General features: G+C 40.3%; 2 protein-coding genes across 2 annotated transcripts; both read left to right on the top strand.

Moving 5' to 3' along the window:
- The first annotated feature begins 4,391 nt into the window (after positions 1 to 4,391).
- TAF7 (TATA-box binding protein associated factor 7) lies at positions 4,392 to 7,298 on the top strand. Its single transcript, XM_029215831.1, has one exon. It carries the CDS (start codon positions 5,719 to 5,721, stop codon positions 6,766 to 6,768), a length of 1,050 nt encoding a protein of 349 aa, XP_029071664.1. The 5' UTR covers positions 4,392 to 5,718; the 3' UTR covers positions 6,769 to 7,298.
- A 4,681-nt stretch (positions 7,299 to 11,979) lies between these two features.
- Positions 11,980 to 13,199, top strand: LOC114891624 (mitochondrial ornithine transporter 2-like). The gene has a single exon (XM_029215832.1). The coding sequence runs from the start codon at positions 11,980 to 11,982 to the stop codon at positions 12,883 to 12,885; it is 906 nt and encodes a 301-aa protein (XP_029071665.1). The 3' UTR covers positions 12,886 to 13,199.
- The last annotated feature ends 8,531 nt before the right edge of the window (positions 13,200 to 21,730 follow it).

Below are 21,730 nucleotides of genomic sequence, written 5' to 3'. Positions count from 1 at the left end.
AAAGATGCTACTAGAAAAATACTAGAGCTAATCAATGAACTTGGTAAAGTAGCAGGATACAAAGTTAATGCACAGAAATCTCTTGCATTCCTATACACTAATGATGAAAAATCTGAAAGAGAAATTAAGGAAACACTCCCATTTACCACTGCAACAAAATAATAAAATACCTGGGAATAAACCTACCTAAGGAGACAAAAGACCTATATGCAGAAAACTATAAGACACTGATGAAAGAAATTAAAGATGATACAAACAGATGGGGAGAGATTCCACATTCTTGGACAGGAAGAATCAACATTGTGAAAATGACTATACTACCCAAAGTAATCTACAGATTCAGTGCAATCCTTATCAAGCTACCAATGGCAGTTTTCACAGAAGTAGAACAAAAAATTTCACAATTTGCATGGAAACACAAAAGACCCCGAATAGCCAAAGCAATCTTGAGAAAGAAAAACGGAGCTGGAGGAATCAGGTTCCCAGACTCCAGACTATACTACAAAGCTACAGTAATCAAGACAGTACGGTACTGGCACAAAAACAGAACTATAGATCAATGGAACAGGATAGAAAGTCCAGAGATAAACCCACGCACATACGGTCACCTTATTTTTGATAAAGGAGGCAAGAATATACAATGGAGAAAAGACAGCCTCCTCAATAAGTGGAGCTGGGAAAACTGGACAGCCACATGTAAAAGAATGAAATTAGAACACTCCCTAACACCATACACAAAAATAAACTCAAAATGGATTAAAGACCTAAATGTAAGGCCAGACACTATCAAACTCTTAGAGGAAAACATAGGCAGAACTCTCTATGACATAAATCACAGCAAGATCCTTTTTGACACACCTCCTAGAGAAATGAAAATAAAAACAAAAATAAACAAATGGGACCTAATGGAACTTAAAAGCTTTTGCACAACAAAGGAAACCATAAACAAGATGAAAAGACAACCCTCAGAATGGGAGAAATATTTGCAAATGAAGCAACTGACAAAGGATTAATCTCCAAAATTTACAAGCAGCTCATGCAGCTCAATATCAAAAAAAACAAACAACCCAATCCAAAAATGGGCAGAAGACCTAAACAGACATTTCTCCAAAGAAGATATACAGATTGCCACAACCACATGAAAGGATGCTCAACATCACACATCATTAGAGAAATGCAAATCAAAACGACAATGAGGTTATCACCTCACACCAGTCAGAATGGCCATCATCAAAAAATCTACAAATAATAAATGCTGGAGAGCGTGTGGAGAAAAGGGAACACTCTTGCACTGTTGGTGGGAATGTAAATTGATACAGCCGCTATGGAGAACAGTGTGGAGGTTCCTTAAAAAGCTAAAAATAGAAATACCATACAGCCCAGCAATCCCACTACTGGGAATAAGCCTGAGAAAACCATAATTCAAAGAGTCATGTACCACAATGTTCATTGCAGCTCTATTTATAATAGCCAGGACATGGAAGCAGCCTAAGTGTCCATCAACAGATGAACAGATAAAGAAGATGTGGCACATATATACAATGGAATATTACTCAGCCATAAAAAGAAATGAAATTGAGTTATTTGTACTGAGTTGGATGGACCTAGAATCTGTCATACAGAGTGAAGTAAGTCAGAAAGAGAAAAATAAACACTGCATGCTAACACATATATATGGAAGCTAAAAAAAAAAAAAAGAAGGTTCTGAAGAACCTAGGGGCAGGACAGGAATAAAGACGCAGACATAGAGAATGGACTTGAGGACACGGGGAGGGGTAAGGGTAAGCTGGGACGAAGTGAGAGAGTGGCATGGACATATATACACTACCAAATGTAAAATAGATAGTAGGAAGCAGCCACATAGCACAGGGAGATCAGCTCGGTGGTTTGTGACCACCTGGAGGGGTGGGATAGGGTGGGTGGGAGGGAGACGCAAGAGGGAGGAGATATGGGGATATATGTATATGTATAGCTGATTGACTTTGTTATAAAGCAGAAACTAACACACCATTGTAAAGCAATTATACTCCAATAAAGGTGTTAAAGAAATTAAACAAAATTAAAAATTCAGTTCCTTGGGACTTGCCTGGCAGTGTAGTGGTTAAGAATCTGCCTGCCAATGCATGAGAAATGGGTTCGAGCCCTGCTCCGGGAAGATCCCACATGCTGCAGAGCAACTAAGCCCGTGAGCCACAACTACTGAGCCTGCGTGCTGCAAGTACTGAAGCCCGCGCACCTAGAGCCCATGCTCTGCAACAAGAGAAGCCACCGCAATGAGAAGCTCACGCAATGCAACGAAGAGTTGCCCCCGCTCGCTCCAACTAGAGAAAGCCCACGTGCAGCAACAGAGACCCAATGCAGCCAAAAATAAAATAAATAAATAAAATTCAGTTACCCAGTCAAAACAACAACAACAACAAGAACAACAACTGGATTTATCAATAGACATTAAGGTAATGGTGATGTGGCAGTGCCCTTAGCTTTAAGATCAATGTTACTACCCCTCCAAAAACAGCATTCAGAAAATGTATTAAACTCAAAAACAGAAAATATGTTTCAGGATTGAAGGAGGTAGATACTTTAGGGGAAACTTCAGTTGATCCTTTTAATTATCTCTGACAACCTTCCATTTCAAGGTTTAATAACTAAAATACACGATAATTTTGGCATATCTGAATTGCCCAGAATTTATCTCAAGTTATTTTCTGTGACAAAGATATTTGAGCATCATAAAACTCATAGGCAATTAAAATGCAAAGCAATATTTGGATTATTTACATGTATAAGCATAGCCTCACATTTTATAGGGTTAAATAAAGCATTATGCAAAGGCTAGCATGCTAAACTCATATCTATGAAGTAAAATCAGGTACAATTAAGGGACAAGCACATTGGAAAAACTTCTTCAAAAAGAGAAAATAGATCATCCTGGAAATTACATATACATCAGCTAACGTTCTTCAACACATTACAGAACAAAGAACTAAAGTACAGTTATGTAGAAGAGCATAATTTTCCTTCAAACTTAACATAAAAAACCAGACTGGTACCAAACCATTTAAATTCCACCCCATGACACACAGTAGCACAGTCTACGAAACAAAAGGAGTCACATTCACACAAGCTATTTGCAAACTTCTGGCCTCATAACAATTGGCACCGTCCGTGATTGGAGAGGAAATGCATATATAAAGTGGCTCTATCTCATTTTAAGGTGACACAGAATGTATTTTCTGACAAACTATTATAGGATTTAGATTGTATTTATGTTCTTTCTGGATGGATCAATTGTTTTCATTCAATTAGCAAATATTTTTTATCTCCCAGGTTTTGATACTAGGCACTGGGACCGGATGAACATGATATTAGACTCCTGATTATCATGGAGCTTCCAATCTTAGGTGTGGGAGACAATAAGTACATAAACAAGTAAAGTGAATTTTATAAATGTTAATCACATTTTAAGTGAATTCTCTAAAACTTAGATGCAGGTGTTGATATATTAGAGAATAGAAATTGAAATTTTAATGACCTCGATAGTCTACCAAATCGATCCTATTAATAAATAAATGGAAATGAATAGGAATAAGTGGAAACTGTTACACAGTTAGACTGAAGTACTATAAATACATGTTGAAGAATACTTGACCACCTAAAGAAGAGGCAAGCAGAGAAGTTATCCAAACAGTAGAGGTGGATTTTTTAAAATTCCTAACTAATTTAAAAATTACTGGCAAATGAGTAGAAGGAAGTAATACTTCAATTATATTCTACTTTAATCAGGCTATTCGTCTTTCAGCCAACTGTCCTAAATGAACATGGGCCTCCAGAAGAACACTACCTTCTCTGTTTACATTTATATCTACGTCAAACACATTAAAAAGAGGAATCACTACTCAGCCATAAAAAGGAACGAAATTGGGTCATCTATAGAGACGTGGATGGATCTAGAGACTCACACAGAGTGAAGTCAGAAAGAGAAAAACAAATATCGTATATTAACGCATATATGTGGACCCTAGAAAAATGGTACAGATGAACCAGTTTGCAGGGCAGAAATTGAGACACAGATGCAGACAACAAACGTATGGACACCAAGTGGGGGAAGTGGCAGGGGAGGGGAGGGGGGGGATGAACTGGGAGATTGACATGTATACACTAATATGTACAAAATGGATGACTAATAAGAAATTGCTGTATAAAAAAATAAAAGAAAAAGAAAAAAGAGGAATCACCCTTGTTCCCTCAGGGGGTCTTCAAAACAGAAACAGACATAGTCACGGGCCCCCTACGGCCATCTTCATAATAAACAAAGACAGACTTAGAATTATAGTGGGCTGCACGTCCTCACTCCACTGACTTGGGTACTTTAAAATCCACGGTATGGTTAGTTATAGAGTTCTTTTATCGGCTCCAGATTGAATATAGCCTGTGGAGATGCCGAGATGTTTCCAGAAACAAGAAACAAACACCATTTCCGCACGGACGCCCTATCACCGGCAATCACACATAAGCCTAGGAAGTATCCGGCCCCACAGACATCCGGTAAAAGCCCTGGCTTAGCGGAGGCGGGCCGGAGAGTCTATGTCCTTCTCAGAACCGTTACTTTTAAAAACCAACAGCTCTTTTTTTTTTTCTTTTTTGCGTTACGCAGGCCTCTCAGTGTTGTGGCCTCTCCCGTTGCGGAGCACAGGCTGCGGACGCGCAGGCCCAGCGGCCACCGTTCAGGGGCCCAGCCGCTCCGCGGCACGCGGGATTCTCCTGGACGGGGCACGAAACCGCGTGTGTGCATCGGCAGGCGGACTCCCAACCACTGCGCCACCAGGGAAACCCTAAACCAACAGGTCTTTACGAAACATAGTCTTTATCCCGTTAAGGCCAAGTTCTCGCGAGACGACAAGAGACGACCGAGCGCGTAATCGGGCGTTGCGCCTGCGCTCGCTGGGGCAGCCCGCACTTCCGCCCGAGGCGTGTTGCGACTCACAGCAGCTTCCCGTCCCGTGTGGTGACGTAGCTGTCTTTTCTCGGCTAGGTCTGCTGTTCACGGACGGCGGCCCGCTGAGCTGCGGAGTTGCAGAATCTGGCGTTTGGAGCTGCGGTTTTTGGCGAGATTTCGCGTTGCCCGTCCTCCGCCATCTCACCGATAATCGGCGGATCGCTTTGCCAGGTGCCGGGAAGAACAAAGGAATTCGGAAGGAGACGCTCGGCTCCCGGCCACCTTGCTCTGAGTGGCTTCCTTTTCCGCTCGCGCCTGCCCGGAGAAACTGGACTTATAATCGTCACTGGATTGTAAGTACCCGAGGCGAAGAGAGCTCACTACGCCCCGCTTTTTGCGTATCTTTGTTCCGGGAGAGTTTGTGGATTGGGAGTATCTGCTGAGCCTTACTTTCTGTGCCGAACATCATTCCGTAGGAGCCGCCATTTGCTTTTCCTGCGTTGTCCTGCAGCGGCATCTAGAGGTTGGAACTTGGCATTGCAGCTCATAGATTTAAATGGACCTGAGTAAGGCAATGCGTCAGTAACGACTGGGATTGTTGCAGCATATTTAGAAAAACTTGGGGCTTAATTCAGAATAGACGCTTAGTTGCTGTTCTACCTAGAACTCTTTGTAATTAAAGACTTCAACTTATAAAGAACTGGTCTTTCTGTTGAAATAGCTGAAATTTTTTAGTGCAACAAGTGGTTATTAGAGAAAAAGTGAGTCACAAAGAAATAAAGATGAGTAAGAGCAAAGATGATGCTCCTCACGAACTAGAGAGCCAGTTTATCTTACGCCTACCTCTGGAGTATGCCTCTACCGTGAGGCGGGCGGTACAGTCTGGTCATGTCAACCTGAAGGACAGACTGACAATTGAGTTACACCCTGATGGGCGTCATGGAATTGTCAGAGTGGACCGGGTCCCATTGGCGTCAAAATTGGTAGATCTGCCATGTGTTATGGAAAGTTTGAAAACCATTGATAAAAAAACCTTTTACAAGACAGCTGATATCTCTCAGATGCTTGTCGCTACAGTTGACGGTGATCTCTATCCTCCCGTTGAGGAACCAGTTGCCACTGCTGATCCCAAAGCAAGCAAGAAAAAGGATAAGGACAAAGAGAAAAAGTTTGTATGGAACCATGGAATTACTCTGCCTCTAAAAAATGTCAGAAAGAGAAGGTTCCGTAAGACAGCAAAGAAGAAGTATATTGAGTCTCCAGATGTGGAAAAAGAAGTAAAGCGGTTGCTGAGCACAGATGCGGAAGCTGTCAGTACCCGTTGGGAAATAATTGCTGAAGATGAAACAAAAGAAGCAGAAAATCAAGGCCTTGATATCTCTTCCCCAGGAATGTCTGGCCACAGGCAGGGCCATGACTCATTAGAACATGATGAGCTTCGGGAGATATTCAATGACCTTAGCAGCAGCAGTGAAGATGAAGATGAGACACAGCATCAAGACGAAGAAGATATAAACATCATTGACACTGAGGAAGATCTGGAAAGGCAGCTACAGGACAAGCTAAATGAGTCAGATGAACACCACCAAGAAAACGAGGGAACTAATCAGCTGGTTATGGGAATTCAGAAACAGATTGATAACATGAAAGGCAAGCTCCAAGAGACTCAGGACAGGGCAAAGCGACAGGAGGATCTCATCCTGAAAGTGGAAAACCTGGCTCTCAAGAACAGATTTCAGGCTGTGCTGGATGAACTGAAACAAAAGGAAGACCGAGAAAAGGAGCAGCTCAGCTCTTTGCAAGAAGAGCTAGAATCACTCCTAGAGAAGTGAGGAGAGTTTTGATACTTAATTTCATTCCTGACAGTGGTCAGCCTTGAAAGAAAAACTTTGTTTTCATCACCTGGACTAGATAGTAAAACTTTGCAGTAGTTCCCAATTTCCTCCACTGCCTTCTATTGGATTTGTCTTGTAGACAAATATAACTGTGAATTTCTATCTCATTTGTCTTTTGGAACCACTTTGGTGGGTGTTTGTCCTGTAGTAAGTAGGAATGTATAGACAGATAAATGCAGGGAAGTTGTAGGATTAGTGGAGTGAACAGTTCAGTTTAGTAATTAATCACAGCTTCACTGCAGGACTTTGCTGCTGTTTCTCCGTTTACCAGAAGCTGCCATTGCTACTCTGATGCCATCTGAGATAAATTAGTAGAGTCTAGTTTGGTGACAGTGAAGTTTGTTTACATATGTTTTCCCATGCTGTAGCTATTGTCCCAGTTATTCAAAGCAGTTTTCCACATTTTGCATTGCAAATCATTTCATAAAGTTGTTTTCACAATAAATAAAAGCAAGTAATTTTCACCTTATAATGTGTCTTGTTCTTTTAGGGGTAGTGGGTATCAGATCCTCTTCTGAAGTGGTTTCTTTATGGGGTTTAATGGACTAACCAATTGGATTCTGTTTTGTAGGAAAAGAAGCAGTTGTGTTAGAATTTAAGAAAAAGAGGAACAGCAGAGGCAAAGAAACGGGGAAATGTCATCTTTGCATTATGTTTCCAATCCACCTGCTCCATTTGGAGGTCAGGAGATAAAAAACGTTCCTAAACTATCCTAAATTCTTTTTTTTTCAGCCTGATCTCATCACATTCTCTCACTATTTTCAATCCTGAGCTTATTTACATTTTTTTCAAGTAGTTTAATTACTACTCTTTCTCTTTAATAGTCTATTGGGATAAATACTATTACGCATCTATCCCACCAAAGTCTAAGTTACCTGTTGCTCATGTCCTCACTAGGCTGTAAATTCACTGAGATTACGTACTTTGCCTTGTTAGTCACTGTAAACTTACTAAAGAAGAGTAGAGATTAAAGTCACAAGGTCAGGAGATGTGGTGCCTGTGTTTGTATCCTATTTCAGTGACCTAGTTGAGATTGATCTTGGGCAAGTAAATTAATCTGTTGGTTTCAGTTTCCTCATCTCTAAAATGGAGGTGATAATACTACCTACCTCAGGGCCGTTGAGTTGTTGGCTATTTGAGTTGATACATATAAGGACTTAGAACAATTCCTAGAATAAAATCAAACTATTTATTGCCTATTTACTAGGGTCTGAACATACAGGGATTAAAAATTTGAATTAAAGACTGATTGAAATGGTAGAAAAGTGTAAAAAGAAACAGCTGCTTTAAATGGGGTTGACTGATTTCAAATTAAAGAATCATTCTAAAAGTTTATAAATTACAGCAGAAACAAAGTTTGCTTCAAATACCTCCGCAGCATTAGCAAACTGAGTCAGTTTACTACTGTAGCTCTGGTTTTTATTTGATTCATTTACGGCTTGGTCTTGCATAAATATTAAAACCTCCATAATGAAGAGTAATTATCTGTTATGTAAACTTCAAAAGAGAAAAACTTAAGAAGATTGGGATCCATTTCCCTTCATGTAAATCCAGAGTTACCAAAAAAGACTCACTTTTCTCATAGCTCCCTTGCCTGATGAGTGTGATGTATAGTTGGGCTACGGTTTTCAATATTTCTGAGTTCCTGAGTGGAAGTTGAATTTTTTAAATTAGTGTTTTAAAATATAAGAAAAAACTCACTGAAAATTTTAAGCAATGCAGAAATTTTATAAATTCTTAATTTTATTCACTCCCCTATTGCCGGTCACTTAGGTTGTTCCATTTTAAATTTGCTATTACACAGAATGCTGCAATAAGCATGTCAGTGTGGTCTCTGTTTTGCATTATTTCTATAGATTAGGTAAATGGGATCTTTATGTTCACATCTAAATGTCATAAAGCCTGACGTTTTGAATTTGTAGATCAAATGTTTGAGACAAAAAATTTGGACAAATTGTGACCAATCATGTCTCTGAAGGACTGTCTTCAACTCTGCTTAAACTTTTATTACCTGGTAAGAATTGTGTGAAAACACAGACTAGGATGACTGCTCACCACACAGCAGGTACATTGGCCTTCTTTCTGTATTTCAAATGCCCAGCTCTTTCACACTACAGAGCTTTACTTATATTACACTTATATTTCCCTTTTCCTGGAACAGTCTCCAGGTATTCTCATGGCTGCTTTTTGTTACTCAGCCCTCAGCTCAAACCTTACTTTCTCTGGTAATCCTATCTGGCTACTCAATCTGATTGCTAGGGAACATGTGATGTGGGTGTGCATCTTCACTGAAAATTTGGAAGTTCCTTTGCCATTGTTTTCCATGTATGCATGGGAGTACATGTGCTCCAAGTCCAGCTGTTTAAATATATTTCATGGAACTTGAGATCTGTGTATTATTGCACAACTATGTCTGATAATTCAATGAAATTATAGACGATTTCCCTATTAATGCCCTCATGATCCCTGGCGCTGATTACTAACTTGGTTTCTCCAAAACATATACGTATATGAATTTAATGCAAAAGCAGTTGATGATTTATTGTAGTATCCTGCATCTCTTGTGTTTGTAAAAACAGTATGTGCTTTTAAAAAATAAACAATGAACAATAGGTAATTAACAAAAGGTAATTAATGGACAGTTTTAAAAAACCAAAACAGTTTTTAAAAACCCTCAAATGTGAGGGACTTCCCTGGTGGTGCAGTGGTTAATCCACCTGCCAATGCAGGGGACACAGGTTTGAGCCCTGGTCCGGGAAGATACCACATGCTGTGGAGCACCTAAGCCCGTGTGCCACAACTACTGAGCCTGCATGCCACAACTACTGAAGCCCGTGCATCTAGAGCCCATGCTCTGCAACAACAGAAGCCAGCACAATGAGAAGCCCGTGCACCGCAACAAAGAGTAGCCCCCGCTCACGGCAACTAGAGAAAGCCTGAGCACAGCAACAAAGACCCAATGCAGCCAAAAATAAATATATAAATAAAATTAATTTTTAAAAAACCATCAAATGTGATACGAAATTTTAAAAATTAAAAAAAAATTTTTTCTAGTTTAAAATGGCACATTGTTCTCATGAATCTCTTTTCTCTGCTGCCTAATATAGTAACCCCCAAGGGCAAGGAAAATAGGAGATGAGACAACAGTGGATGAGAGATGTCAATGTTTTTAGAAGGCCAAAGCAGATGAAGAAACGATAAATTCATAGATCACAGAAAGTTACATGCTAAATGTCTGCAAGGAGGTATACCAAGGAGAAAGAAACCCACCCACTTGATATAGACACTGAGGCTCAGTTTTTGCAGGCAGTTTCCAAGGAAGAGGGAAGGTGTGAGGCTAGAAACAGGATTCATTAATATCTGTGTTCAGGGACTTCCCTGGCAGTCCAGTGGTTAGGACTCTGGGCTTCCACCGCAGGGAGCACAGATTCCATCCCTGGTCTGGGAACTAAGATCCTGCATGCCATGTGGCACAGACAAAAAAAATAAGATAAAATCTGTGCTCAGAGCTGTTGGATGTCCAGGAGCCCTATCTCACTCAAGCCAGATGACTTTTCCTTACCCATGCCACAGAAAGTTTATTTTCTGGGTAAATTGAACCAAAGAAGGCACAGATGGAGGCTGGGGGTCCATAGCATTGAACAAGGGAATTGTGTGAAAGTCTGTTTTCTGACTGCAGGATGTCAACCCTCTTCTCCCACTTGGTGTCATTAAATCAGTACCCAAGGTAAACACCACCCGCACCCCCCCTGCCCCGCAAACACACAGACACATACACACAGTCAAGACTGGAAGATTATTCTCTGAAGAAACCATATGGTACCAGAGAAAAGAAATCCAGATACATTTGGGCACTCTCCAAAGAAAAGGCCAAGTCACTACTTACTACAATGAAGTCTACCTGTTGACAAAACAGTATCCACGCACAATCTGCTTTTAGGTGCCTCACTTTTAAATATTAACTGATATCCAAAGAATCAGACAAGGAAAGCTTTCTAAATGAAAGAATCCTTTTAGCATAGTTTCTGCCTCCTCCACCATTTTGTTTTTACCCCCAAAGTAAAATACCGCCTAGGGCTTAAAATGTAAACTTTAAGAGAATTCGTTCCAACGCTGGGATTATAAGCATATGGGAGGATAAGTGTGTCCTGACAGCGGTACCCTCACTGATGCCCCAAACTGCATCTTGCCTACTAGGCCTGTAGTCAGTTATATCCAGAACTTCTGCTGCCTAAAGCTGCATGGCTCCTCAGCAAGAACCCCGAGACTTAGCACGCACAGAGCGCTGGAGCCACACAGGTCTTTTATATCAAGTTTTTTAGCTGTATATAAATGTTTACCAATGCGACTGTACAAGGCCTTGACTTACCTCTAGAAATAACGAGGGTCCTGCGTCCCACCAGCTCTCAGGGCTTCAGGCCAGGATCCTCGGCGATGTTACCGCGAAAGAGGGGATCTGCCCGCCTCAGGCCTCCCCCGGCGTCGCCCCCGGCGAGCAAAGAGCTACACCTGGAGAGGCGCGGCGGCCGGCACCTTTGTGGAGCCGCCATTCCTCTCCAGAGACGATTAAGGGTTTTCTGATCCGAAGGAGCCACCGATTGTCAGGTACACCCCCCAAAGTGTTTGTTCGTTTTCCCTATTTTAAACCTTTGACTCTGTAGATTGACCCTTTGACCCCAGGCGCGATCAAGCACCTCCCATTTTCTTTTGCCGGGAGGTGGGGGTCTCTGGCCGAACAGGAAGGCAAGTCTTCGTCCGCCGCAGCAGCGCCTAGAGTTTCTGGCCGTAATCGCAGGAGTTTATCGGACAGCTTTCTACTGCTGTATTGAGATTCATTAGAAGTGTTTCTCTTGTCGGCCCCGGGGCCCGCGGGCGCTGGGACTGCTGGGCGGCGCGGAGCGAGCGGGAGGGCGGCAGACGGGTTTAGGGCCCAGACGCGGCGGCCGCAGGGCACTAGGAGAGGCGCGCGCGGGCCCGCGGGCCGGGGGTTATTTCAGTGCGTGGGGAGGGCGGCCCGCGGCCTAGTCTGGGGTTAAGCGGCTTCTCCCGTGCCGGAGAGAGAGCCAAGAGCAGGCGACTGGACGCGGGACGCCCCCCTAAGCTCCAGAGAGTTCCCTTCCTCGGTGACCAGCAGAAGAGTGGGCGAACATGAAATCCAATCCTGCCATCCAAGCCGCCATCGACCTCACCGCGGGGGCCCTTGGGGGCACAGCATGCGTCCTGACCGGGCAGCCCTTCGACACAATGAAAGTGAAGATGCAGACGTTTCCTGGCCTGTACAAGGGCCTCGTCGACTGTGGCCTGAAGACGTACTCCCAGGTGGGCTTGCGGGGCTTCTACAAAGGGACCGGCCCCGCGCTGATGGCCTACGTCGCCGAGAACTCAGTCCTCTTCTTGTGCTACGGCTTCTGCCAACAGTTCGTGAGGAAAGTGGTTGGATTGGACACGCAGGCGAAGCTGAATGATCTGCAGACTGCGGCCGCTGGTTCCGTCGCCTCTGCGTTTGCCGCGCTGGCCCTGTGCCCCACTGAGCTGGTGAAGTGCCGGCTGCAGACCATGCACGAACTAGAGATGTCAGGGAGGATAGCAAAAAGCCATAATACAGTTTGGTCCGTCGTGAAGAGTATCCTTAGAAAGGATGGCCCCTTGGGCTTCTACCACGGACTCACGAGCACTCTGTTTCAAGTAGTACCAGGCTATTTCTTCTTCTTCGGTGGCTATGAACTGAGCCGCTCGTTTTTTGCCTCGGATGGATCAAAAGATGAACTAGGCCCTGTCCCCTTGATGTTAAGCGGTGGAATTGCTGGAATTTGCCTTTGGCTTGTCATATACCCAGTGGATTGTATCAAATCCAGAATTCAGGTTCTTTCCATGTTTGGAAAACAGGCAGGATTTATCAGAACTCTTTTAAGTGTTGTGAAAAAGGAAGGAGTAGCAGCTTTATATTCTGGTCTGAAAGCTACTTTGATTCGAGCGTTCCCTGCCAATGCGGCACTATTTTTGGCTTATGAATACAGCAGGAAGATGATGTTGAGCCAGTTTGAAGCATACTGAAGTGTCTTGGTGAATCTGGATCCAAGTACACGCCTTTGAGGACTATAATTTAACTCAGAGTTTCATGGAGCACTGGACCAGTGTGGTATTATTTTTGACTTCATGGGAACTTTGCTTTTGTCTTCCCTGCTTATATGCTAAATCTTAACCTTTATGGAAGAACCTCCATTTTATATCATATAATTTCTGCCCATAATTGTATTGAAATAGAAAAGTTGCTGCTCTTGTGTTTGGTGAGATAATACAGGGCGAGTGGGTGGCCGTATGTACCTAATCTGAAAAGCTAAACGTAGTTGTATCACCGGGCTTTTGCATAAATCTACACATGTCCATGCAGTTTCTTTGCTTATATGTTGTGAGTGAAACACAGTTTGGTTTCCATGTTTAATCTCATGTCACTAGAAAAACCGAGTTAAACATGTTTCAAGATGGTTATAAGTGATTATTTAACCCACTCAAGATGTAGGGTCTCTTTAAAAGTCTGCTTAACATGTGCACTATATTAGCCAATTAAAGTTTTTTAAAAGTTTTTGGTGCTTGAAAACGAAAATATCCATCTACATTTTTTCATTTACAATGATTTATTTTATTTTTTATTGAGGTAATCTTGATTTATGGCATTATATTTCTACATCTGTATACCCTACAATGTGCTCACCACCAAAAATTTATTTTTCATCTATCACCATACAGTTGATCCCCTTTATCCACTTTGTCTCCCTCGTTTACCTACCCGCCCTGATAACCACTACTCTGTTGTCTGTAATGACATGTTTGTTTTATTTGGTTTTGGTTTGTTCATTTATTAGGGGTTTGGTTTGTTTATTATAGTTTTTCATATTCCAGATATGAGTGAAATCCTATACTATTTATCTTTCTCTGTCTGACTTACTTCACTTAGCATAATACCCTCAAGTTCCCTCCATGTTGTCGCAAATGGCAAGATTTCATATTTTTTCTCATCTAGATTTTTTTTTTAATATTTATTCATTTATTTGGCGGCACCGGGTCTTAGTTGCGGCATGCAGGATCTTTAGTTGCAGCATGCAGAATGTTTTTTTAGTCATGGCATGCGGGATCTAGTTCCCTGCCCAGGGATCCAGCTTCGGCTCCCTGCACTGGGAGCGTGGAGCCTTAGTCACTGGACCACCAGGGTGGTCTCTGTCATCTTAGATTTTTAAGAGGAGAATATACCTGCATACTGATGTGTCTTCCACAGCCTCGAGTTAAAGTTTCAGAGTAGGCATCCTGGATTTTCCCAAGATGTTCTACTCTTAAAATAGTGCTATTCATCTTCAAAGTGGGATCATATTCCACACTCTTAGTTAGGTGTGGCCTAGAGCATTAGGCCTCTGGGAAGTAGCCTGGCCTTTGTCTGTACCAAATTTCCTTCCTCTCTTCTCCCAAAGAGCTTCCCCTCTGCTCTACTTTATTCTGAGGAAGGGGTGAGGGATGGGACTGTGCTTCTGTGCTTGGATGAAGACCCATGTAGTTGACAACAGTCTCAGGGTCCTGGCCTGGGTAGGATTCCAGGATGTACTATTGGCCCATTTAGGGGTTGTTGATTCCTTTTGGATCGTTCGCTGTCCTCTCTGCCTCCACCAGTCAGAAACCCTTCCAGGGAACAGAGAGTGCCAAAGCCATGAGAACTTTTTGTTCCCTGATGGTGATCAGGTGATGTTACCAGTGGATGAAGTCCTCTCCTCTCAAATAGAACTAGACAGAACTTAGTGCTTGCAGTCCACAGTGATTAATGTTAGGGCTGACCCATCCTGAAGTTTACCTGAGGGCTGATAACTCCTTGTCATTTTTTTACAGTGTTGGAAACTTCTAAATTTTGTACTGGCCATCCGTGAGTTTTATTGATGACTGTATATATGATGTGACTTTACAAAGCAATGAAACACAAGAGAAGCAACTTTATTAAACTATACCATATGTGTATATATAGGCACTGACAAAAACCAAAATCAAAAAAACATAGTTCATCTGATCCCTACACACTTGTGCATCTGTTCTTTGGCCCTATAATGTAAGAGGGTCATTCTTACTAAAGTAAGCCTCATCATTCCATGATGATCCAAGACCAGCAGAGTCTCTCTCAATAAGAAGTGTTCTTAAGCAGCCTGTAAAGCTGAAAACAGGCAGGCTCGCAGTGTCAATGATTGCACGTAGCATGTGTGTCGATCACTGCTGGTGGAATGTACACCTAGTATGGAATCCCCAGTTTCCTTCAGCTTTTTTCTATCTGTGAAACCTCTGAGGTAAGTCTAGCCATATTGCCATAGGCAAGAGGGTCAGGGTGATGGATGTTGACAAATGGGGGCTGGAGCAGACATTTGGGGAGGGGATGCTCAGTGTCATGCCTGGTGTGCTCCAGAGCGATGGCTGGTCTTCCATTTGCTTTCTCTTTAAAAGAAAACCATTTTTCTACTTTACTTCTAAGTTATTTATACATTTAAGTTATATATTACGTACGTAAGTGGTCAGTAGTTACTTAATGGGGCTTCATTCAAGCAGGTCTAGATTAAAGCAGAAAAGAGAACAGGAATGGCTTCTGCAGGAAGTGGAGCTTTCAAAGTCCGAAGGCCCCCTGCTCAGTACCCATGAGCTTGTCTCAATTAGCCCTATAGTCAAAGGACCTTTTCACATGTTGTCCATTAAAGGTTTACCTAAATATCTTCAATAGAAATCATTTGAGGCAAGCAAGAGTGGGAGTAAGGAATCGAAACCTAAGTCAGAAGAGTTGTTTTCCACCCTTTTTGCTTAATTCATGGTTCAATATTTAGATACAATTTGTACCACTCCAGATCTGTACTCAGACAAAAATATAGTAACTTGAAATATTGTGTTTAAAGAAATTTGAGTGTTCTATCATTAAATTATTTACCTAAATAAAAATATTTATTGAATTCACACCATTTACAGTATACTGTATTGAGCTCTGGGTATTCAGATATTAATGGTCTGGTTTCTGTTCTCAGGGATCTGATGGTCTAGATGTTTGTTTTCAGTCAGAAGAGCAATATTCTAGAATACAATTTAGAACAAAAAAATACAATCCAAATTATGTGTGCATATGTGTGTGTGTATGTAAAATCAATGATGTGTGTGTGTAAAATCTTTTCCTTAACTGTGTTTTTGTTTTTATATTGTGGTTTCTTTGTAGTCTTTAAATTAGTTTCATGGTATTTCTTTCTTTTTTCTTCCCCAGCTTTATTGAGATAGAATTGACAAATAACATTGTGCATGTTTAGGGTGTACAATGTTATGATTTTATATATGTGTTTATTATGAAATGATTATTACAATAAGGTTAGTTAATGTCCATCACCTCACAGGTTACTATTTATTTATTTATTTATTTATTTATTTATTTTGAGGTGAGATGGTATTTATTTCTAAGATTTAAGTTGGTCAAATCCATATTTCTGATGCATAGCCTTATTTTAAACTTTACTTCCACATAGTATAATTTATCCCTCAACATTTTAAAAATTATTTTTTATTGAAGTATAATTAATTTACAATGTTGTGTTAGTTTCCAGTGTACAGCAAAGTGATTCAGTCATACATGTGTGTGTGTATATATATATATATATATATATATATATCCTTGTTGTTTACCAATTTTATATATAGTAGTGTGTATATGTTAATCCCAAACTCCTAATTTATCCCTCTCTCCCCCATTCCCCTTTGGTAGCCATAAGTCTTTGACTCTATTTCTGTTTTGTAAATAAGTTCATTTGTATCATCTTTTTAGATTCCACAAATAAGTGATATCATATATTTGTCTTTTTCTGTCTGACTTACTTCACTTAATATGGTAAACTCTAAGTCCATGTTGCTGCAAAAGGCATTATTTCATTCTTTTTATGGCTGCATAATATTCCATTGTGTGTGTGTGTGTGTGTGTGTGTGTGTGTGTGTGTGTGTGTGCGTATATATACATACCACATCTTCTTTATCCATTCATCTGTTGATGGACATTTAGGTTGCTTCCATGTCTTGGCTATCATAAATAGTGCTACTATGAACTTGCATGTATCTTTTAAAATTAGAGTTTTCTCTGCTATCCCTCAATTTTTTTTTTTTTTTTTTTTGGCCATGGTGCAAAACTTGCAGGATCTTAGTTCCCGACCAGGGATTGAACCCAGGCCATGGCAGTGAAAGCACCGAGTCCTACCACTGGACTGCCAGGGAACTCCCTGGTATCCCTCAACTTTGAAAAATCTTATTATACCCTTTGGACTACTGTCAGGACCAGAGGGTATGTATCTTGCAATGCTATAGTGATACTGTAGCTAGAAATTCATTCTCCGTTCCGGCTTTCATGGGATCCTGATACCAAGCTACAGCAGTTCAGTATATGTAATATCTCAGAAGGACCATATCTGGCAGTGGAGTATCAAACTTGATCATTTTCTTGAATTAAACAAGAAAATGTCCCCAAGGTGTTGAACTTGGAAGGAAAGTAGGTTCTCTTCTTCTGGCCCATATCTCTAAGAAGGGGTGATAATTATTATCAGGAAGTTGTTGTGTGCATAAAACAGTCACAGGAGATTTTTTGCTCAAGCCAGGAAGTACCCTCTGTTTGGAGCCTACGTTTCCAACGTAAGCACCCTTTGAGCATTGAAATTCCTGTTTCAAAGTCTGTGACTCTCTGGTCTCTCTGATCTCTCCAAATTCATGTGGAATGGCCCAGGAATCTTCTCTGAGAGCCTTTTTAGAAAGTAAATTATTTCAGTGTTGGAACTATCATCTAAGTCTGTGGTCTGCCCTTTGAACTCCATGGTCTACCGTGTTTTCAGCGCCCTCCAAATGCCAGCACTTTTAAATACAGGCTCCTTGTGAATGGTGTAAATGATGTTTAAAAGACGGACTAGGATCCTCCTGTGTCCCTATCTCTTCAAGGTTGGTGGAGTATCATCTGTTCTGATGCTCTGTTCATTGCCAAAGATATAATGGCTTTTTCAAAACTACTTCAGAAAATTTGGTATTACTGGCTTTAGTCTGCACCTTGAGACAAAAAATTTCACAGCTGGGTAAGTAGTTTTGTAGAAAATTGATGTCTGTTAACAATTCTGCACATTCTGTGGGGGGAAAAATTGTACTCAGAAAGAGTATTATTTCTGTTACAGGGAAGCCAGATAATTGTCTATAGTGAGAATTTCTACTCCAGCCTAACGTAGTTTCACTGGGTCCTCCTCAATAACCAGCAGACTTTAATCGGGGCATCCTCCCACTTAATTTCTTTGCTCATTGACTTACAAATAGTTCTTTTGTCCATTCGGAGCAAAGACTCCTTTCTGCCTTTCGATGAATGGCAGACCCTTCAACCCGTGCTCTGAGTTCCCGATCTAGGTTCTTGGAGGTTTTGTCCACAAAAAGCCTTCTCTGTCTCCTTAGCACCAGACATGGGAATCTACTTGGACTCAGGTGCCCACTTGGTCATGAAGAGGCCGTGCAGCAGGATAAGTCTTGGGTTCTGAGTCTGGAGGCCGGCCACGGCGCCACTACTGTCTTTTGTAATGCATTAAGGATTTTAGCACACACTGCTTTTTATTTTTAATTCTCTGCTTCTATTTTTATGCTTGCCTCTCCACTTCTCTTTGCCGTCTGGAGTCAAAGCTGAACCACGTCGATAAGAGCCTTGCACTATATCCAAGAGTTTTTCCTCCAGATTGATTCTGGTCTGTTAGTGTGAAGAACTAGGCAGGAAGTCTCCTGGGTTTCAGGACTTTCGCTCCTTGAGAGAAGGTCTAAAGGCTTGGTTGAGCTTAAACATTTTTGGCAAGAATACTTCATTGGTGATTCTGTGTGCTTTATATTCTCTCACATGTGCTGTTTTGTTTTATTTTTATATGGTTGGACCTCAAGTTCACAGAATTGGATTATGATAAACTGTCATCATTAGTCCATACCTGACCTGCATTGTTTATTTACTTACCTATCCAGTATCATTTAGCTGTATATCTATATATGTAGTTATCTATCGAAATAGTAATAAGAATTTGTGAACACAGTACCTCCCCACAAATGCCAGGACCTTGGTAGTAATATACATCTGATCGTACAAATGGTCCCTCCTACCACTCCCTGGACCCCAGCAAATCAAGGTAATTATCATCCTGAATTCTATGTGCATCATTCTTTGCTCCTCTGAATTTTTTTTTTGTATTATATGTTACTCCCACATATATATTTTTCTAGTTGTTTTAAATTTTATAGTAAGGGTAAAATACTGTGTGTGATACTTTGGTACTTTTTTTTCTCTAATATTTATTTTTAAAATCCAATCATCTTGTGTTCCTGTAATTCATTTATTTAGACTACTGTAAAACATTCCATTTTGTGAGTATGCCGTAGCTTATTCATTCAGTTGATAGGCATATGGATTGTTTCCTGATTTTTGCTCCTGTTGCCCACCGTCAATATAAACATTCTTATATATACCTCCTGATGCAAATGTGCAAGAATTTCTTTTGGGTATATAACTAGGAATAGAAATTCTGGAACTCGCAAGTATTTATCTAGGAGTAATCGTTATATTTAATAGCTAATAGTCAACTATTTTGCAAAGTAGTTGTACTGATTTTTACATGCACTTGCAATATATAGGCCTGAATCTCTTGTATCCACAGGCTTTCCAACACTTGGCATTGTCAGGCTTTTAAATTTTTTTCAAACAAAAAAATCTACCTGATCTTGGTTTTGATCTATATTTCTCTAATTACAGCAAAAGAACATCTCTTTGTGCATCTATTGGTTATATGTTTCTTCTGTGAAATGTTCGTTCATGTCTTTTACCATTTTTCTATTGTTATTTTTATTTATATTGGTTTGTAGGAGTTCTTTATATATCCTTGATATTAATTCTTTGTCAGTGTGTATATGTGAGTATCCTCTCCTGGTTTGTACCTTTTCGCATCTTTAAGATGTCTATTGATGAATGAAGTTTCTTGATTTTATTACAAATGTATTAATCTTTTATTCTATTGTCAGTGTCTTTTTAAAGAAATTATTTCTAGCCCAAGGTCTAAAATCCATTAACCTGTATTTTCCACTAAGAGCTTGAACGTTGTTTTGGGTTTTGTTTTTGTTTTTGACATTTGAGTCTTAGAACCATTTGAAGTTGATTTTTAAATTAAGACCCAATTTAATCTTTTTCTGTATGGATAACCATTTTTAACTGAACATTTCATCTTTTCGCATTGATCTGTGTTATGGACTGAATGTTTGTGCCCCACCCCCTACGCTAGTTCATATATTGAAGCCCTAGCCCCCACTGTGATGGTGTTAGGAGGAGGGGCCTTTGGGCACTAATTAGGTTTAGATAAAGTCATGAGGGTGGAGCCCATGATGTGATTAGTGTCTTTATAAGAAGAGGAAGAAATATCAGAGCTGCTTCTTTACACCACGTATACATACATGGTGTATGTATACATACATGGTGTATGTATACATACATGGTGAGGAGGCTGCAGCCTGCAAGCCAGGAAGAAGACCATCATTAAGAAACCAACTGCTACATAGAGAATGGACTTGAGGACACGGGGAAGGGGAAGGGGAAGCTGGAACGAAGTGAGAGAATGGCATGGACATATATACACTACCAAATGTAAAATAGATAGCTAGTGGGAAGCAGCCACATAGCACAGGGAGATCAGTTCGGTGCTTTGTGTCCACCTAGAGGGGTGGGATAGGGAGGGTGGGAGGGATGGAGACGCAAGAGGGAAGAGATATGTGGATATATGTATATGTATAGCTGATTCACTTTGTTATAAAGCAGAAACTAACACACTATTGTAAAGCAATTATACTCCAATAAAGACGTTAAAAAAAAAACAGAAACAGAAACCAACTGCTGGCACCTTGGTCTTTGACTTCCCAGCCTCCAGAACTATGCAAAATAAATATCTGTTGTTTAAGCCACCAGTCTATGGTATTTTGTTAGAGAAGCCTGAGCAGACTAAGACATTCTGAATTGCCATCTCTGTAATGTTCAAACATTCCATATATATATAAGTCTATTTTTGAGCTCCCTAATCTATTACATTTGTCAAATTTTCTGCCTGTGCACCAATATCAGACTATCTTGATTAATATAGCTTTATAACAAGTCAATAATAAGTAAGGCAAATTTTTTTTTAAGGCAAATTTTTAATCCTACTTTTTTTCTTAAGAAGTTTCCTAGCTCTTATTTTATTCTTTCATATGAATTTTAAAGTAATGTAATGTTTAAAGTAATGTTGTCCTGGGGGAGAAGAGAATTGATAACTTTAAAACATTGAATCTTCCAATTCAGGAACATCGTATATTTCTTCATTTATATAAGTCATCTTAGTGTCTCTTCACAAAGGCATATGGTTTCTCCATAAAGGCCTTATAGTTTATCAGTTAGACTTATTCCTAGCTACTTGATTTTTTTTTATTATTATAAATTCTATCTTTATTTAAAATGTCAATTTCTGTTTACTGCTTTATAAAATAAATTGATTTTATATTGATTTTTCAAATTCAGCAACTTTACTAAACTCTTTAATTATAATATTTTATCTGTAGGTACTTTTGGATTTTCTTTGTACTCCTTAGTATCATCTACAGATAATAACAACTTTGCTTCTTACTCTGCAATCTACATAACTTGTATTTCTTTGCCTTATCATGCTGGCCAAAACTTCCAGTACAATATCAAATAGATGTAATAGTGGGCATTTGTGTCCGGTTTCTGATGTCAGAGGAAAGGTTTTAACATTTCACCATTAATGTGTTTTGCTGTACATGTTTTCATATCATTTAAAGATTAAGGAAGTTTTATTTCTAATTTAAGGAGTTTTTT

This window comes from Monodon monoceros, unplaced genomic scaffold (genome assembly GCF_005190385.1).
Source record: "Monodon monoceros isolate NGI ecotype Baffin Bay Population unplaced genomic scaffold, NGI_Narwhal_1 Super_Scaffold_12, whole genome shotgun sequence".
In the NCBI taxonomy this organism is placed as follows: Eukaryota; Metazoa; Chordata; class Mammalia; order Artiodactyla; family Monodontidae; genus Monodon; species Monodon monoceros.
Note: the sequence above shows the minus strand (reverse complement) of the source record. Positions and strands in the feature narration are given on the sequence as shown.

Excerpts from the sequence above, each read along its gene's own strand:
- TAF7 (XM_029215831.1), top strand. The coding sequence starts at position 5,719 with ATGAGTAAGAGCAAAGATGATGCTCCTCACGAACTAGAGAGCCAGTTT.
- LOC114891624 (XM_029215832.1), top strand. The coding sequence starts at position 11,980 with ATGAAATCCAATCCTGCCATCCAAGCCGCCATCGACCTCACCGCGGGG.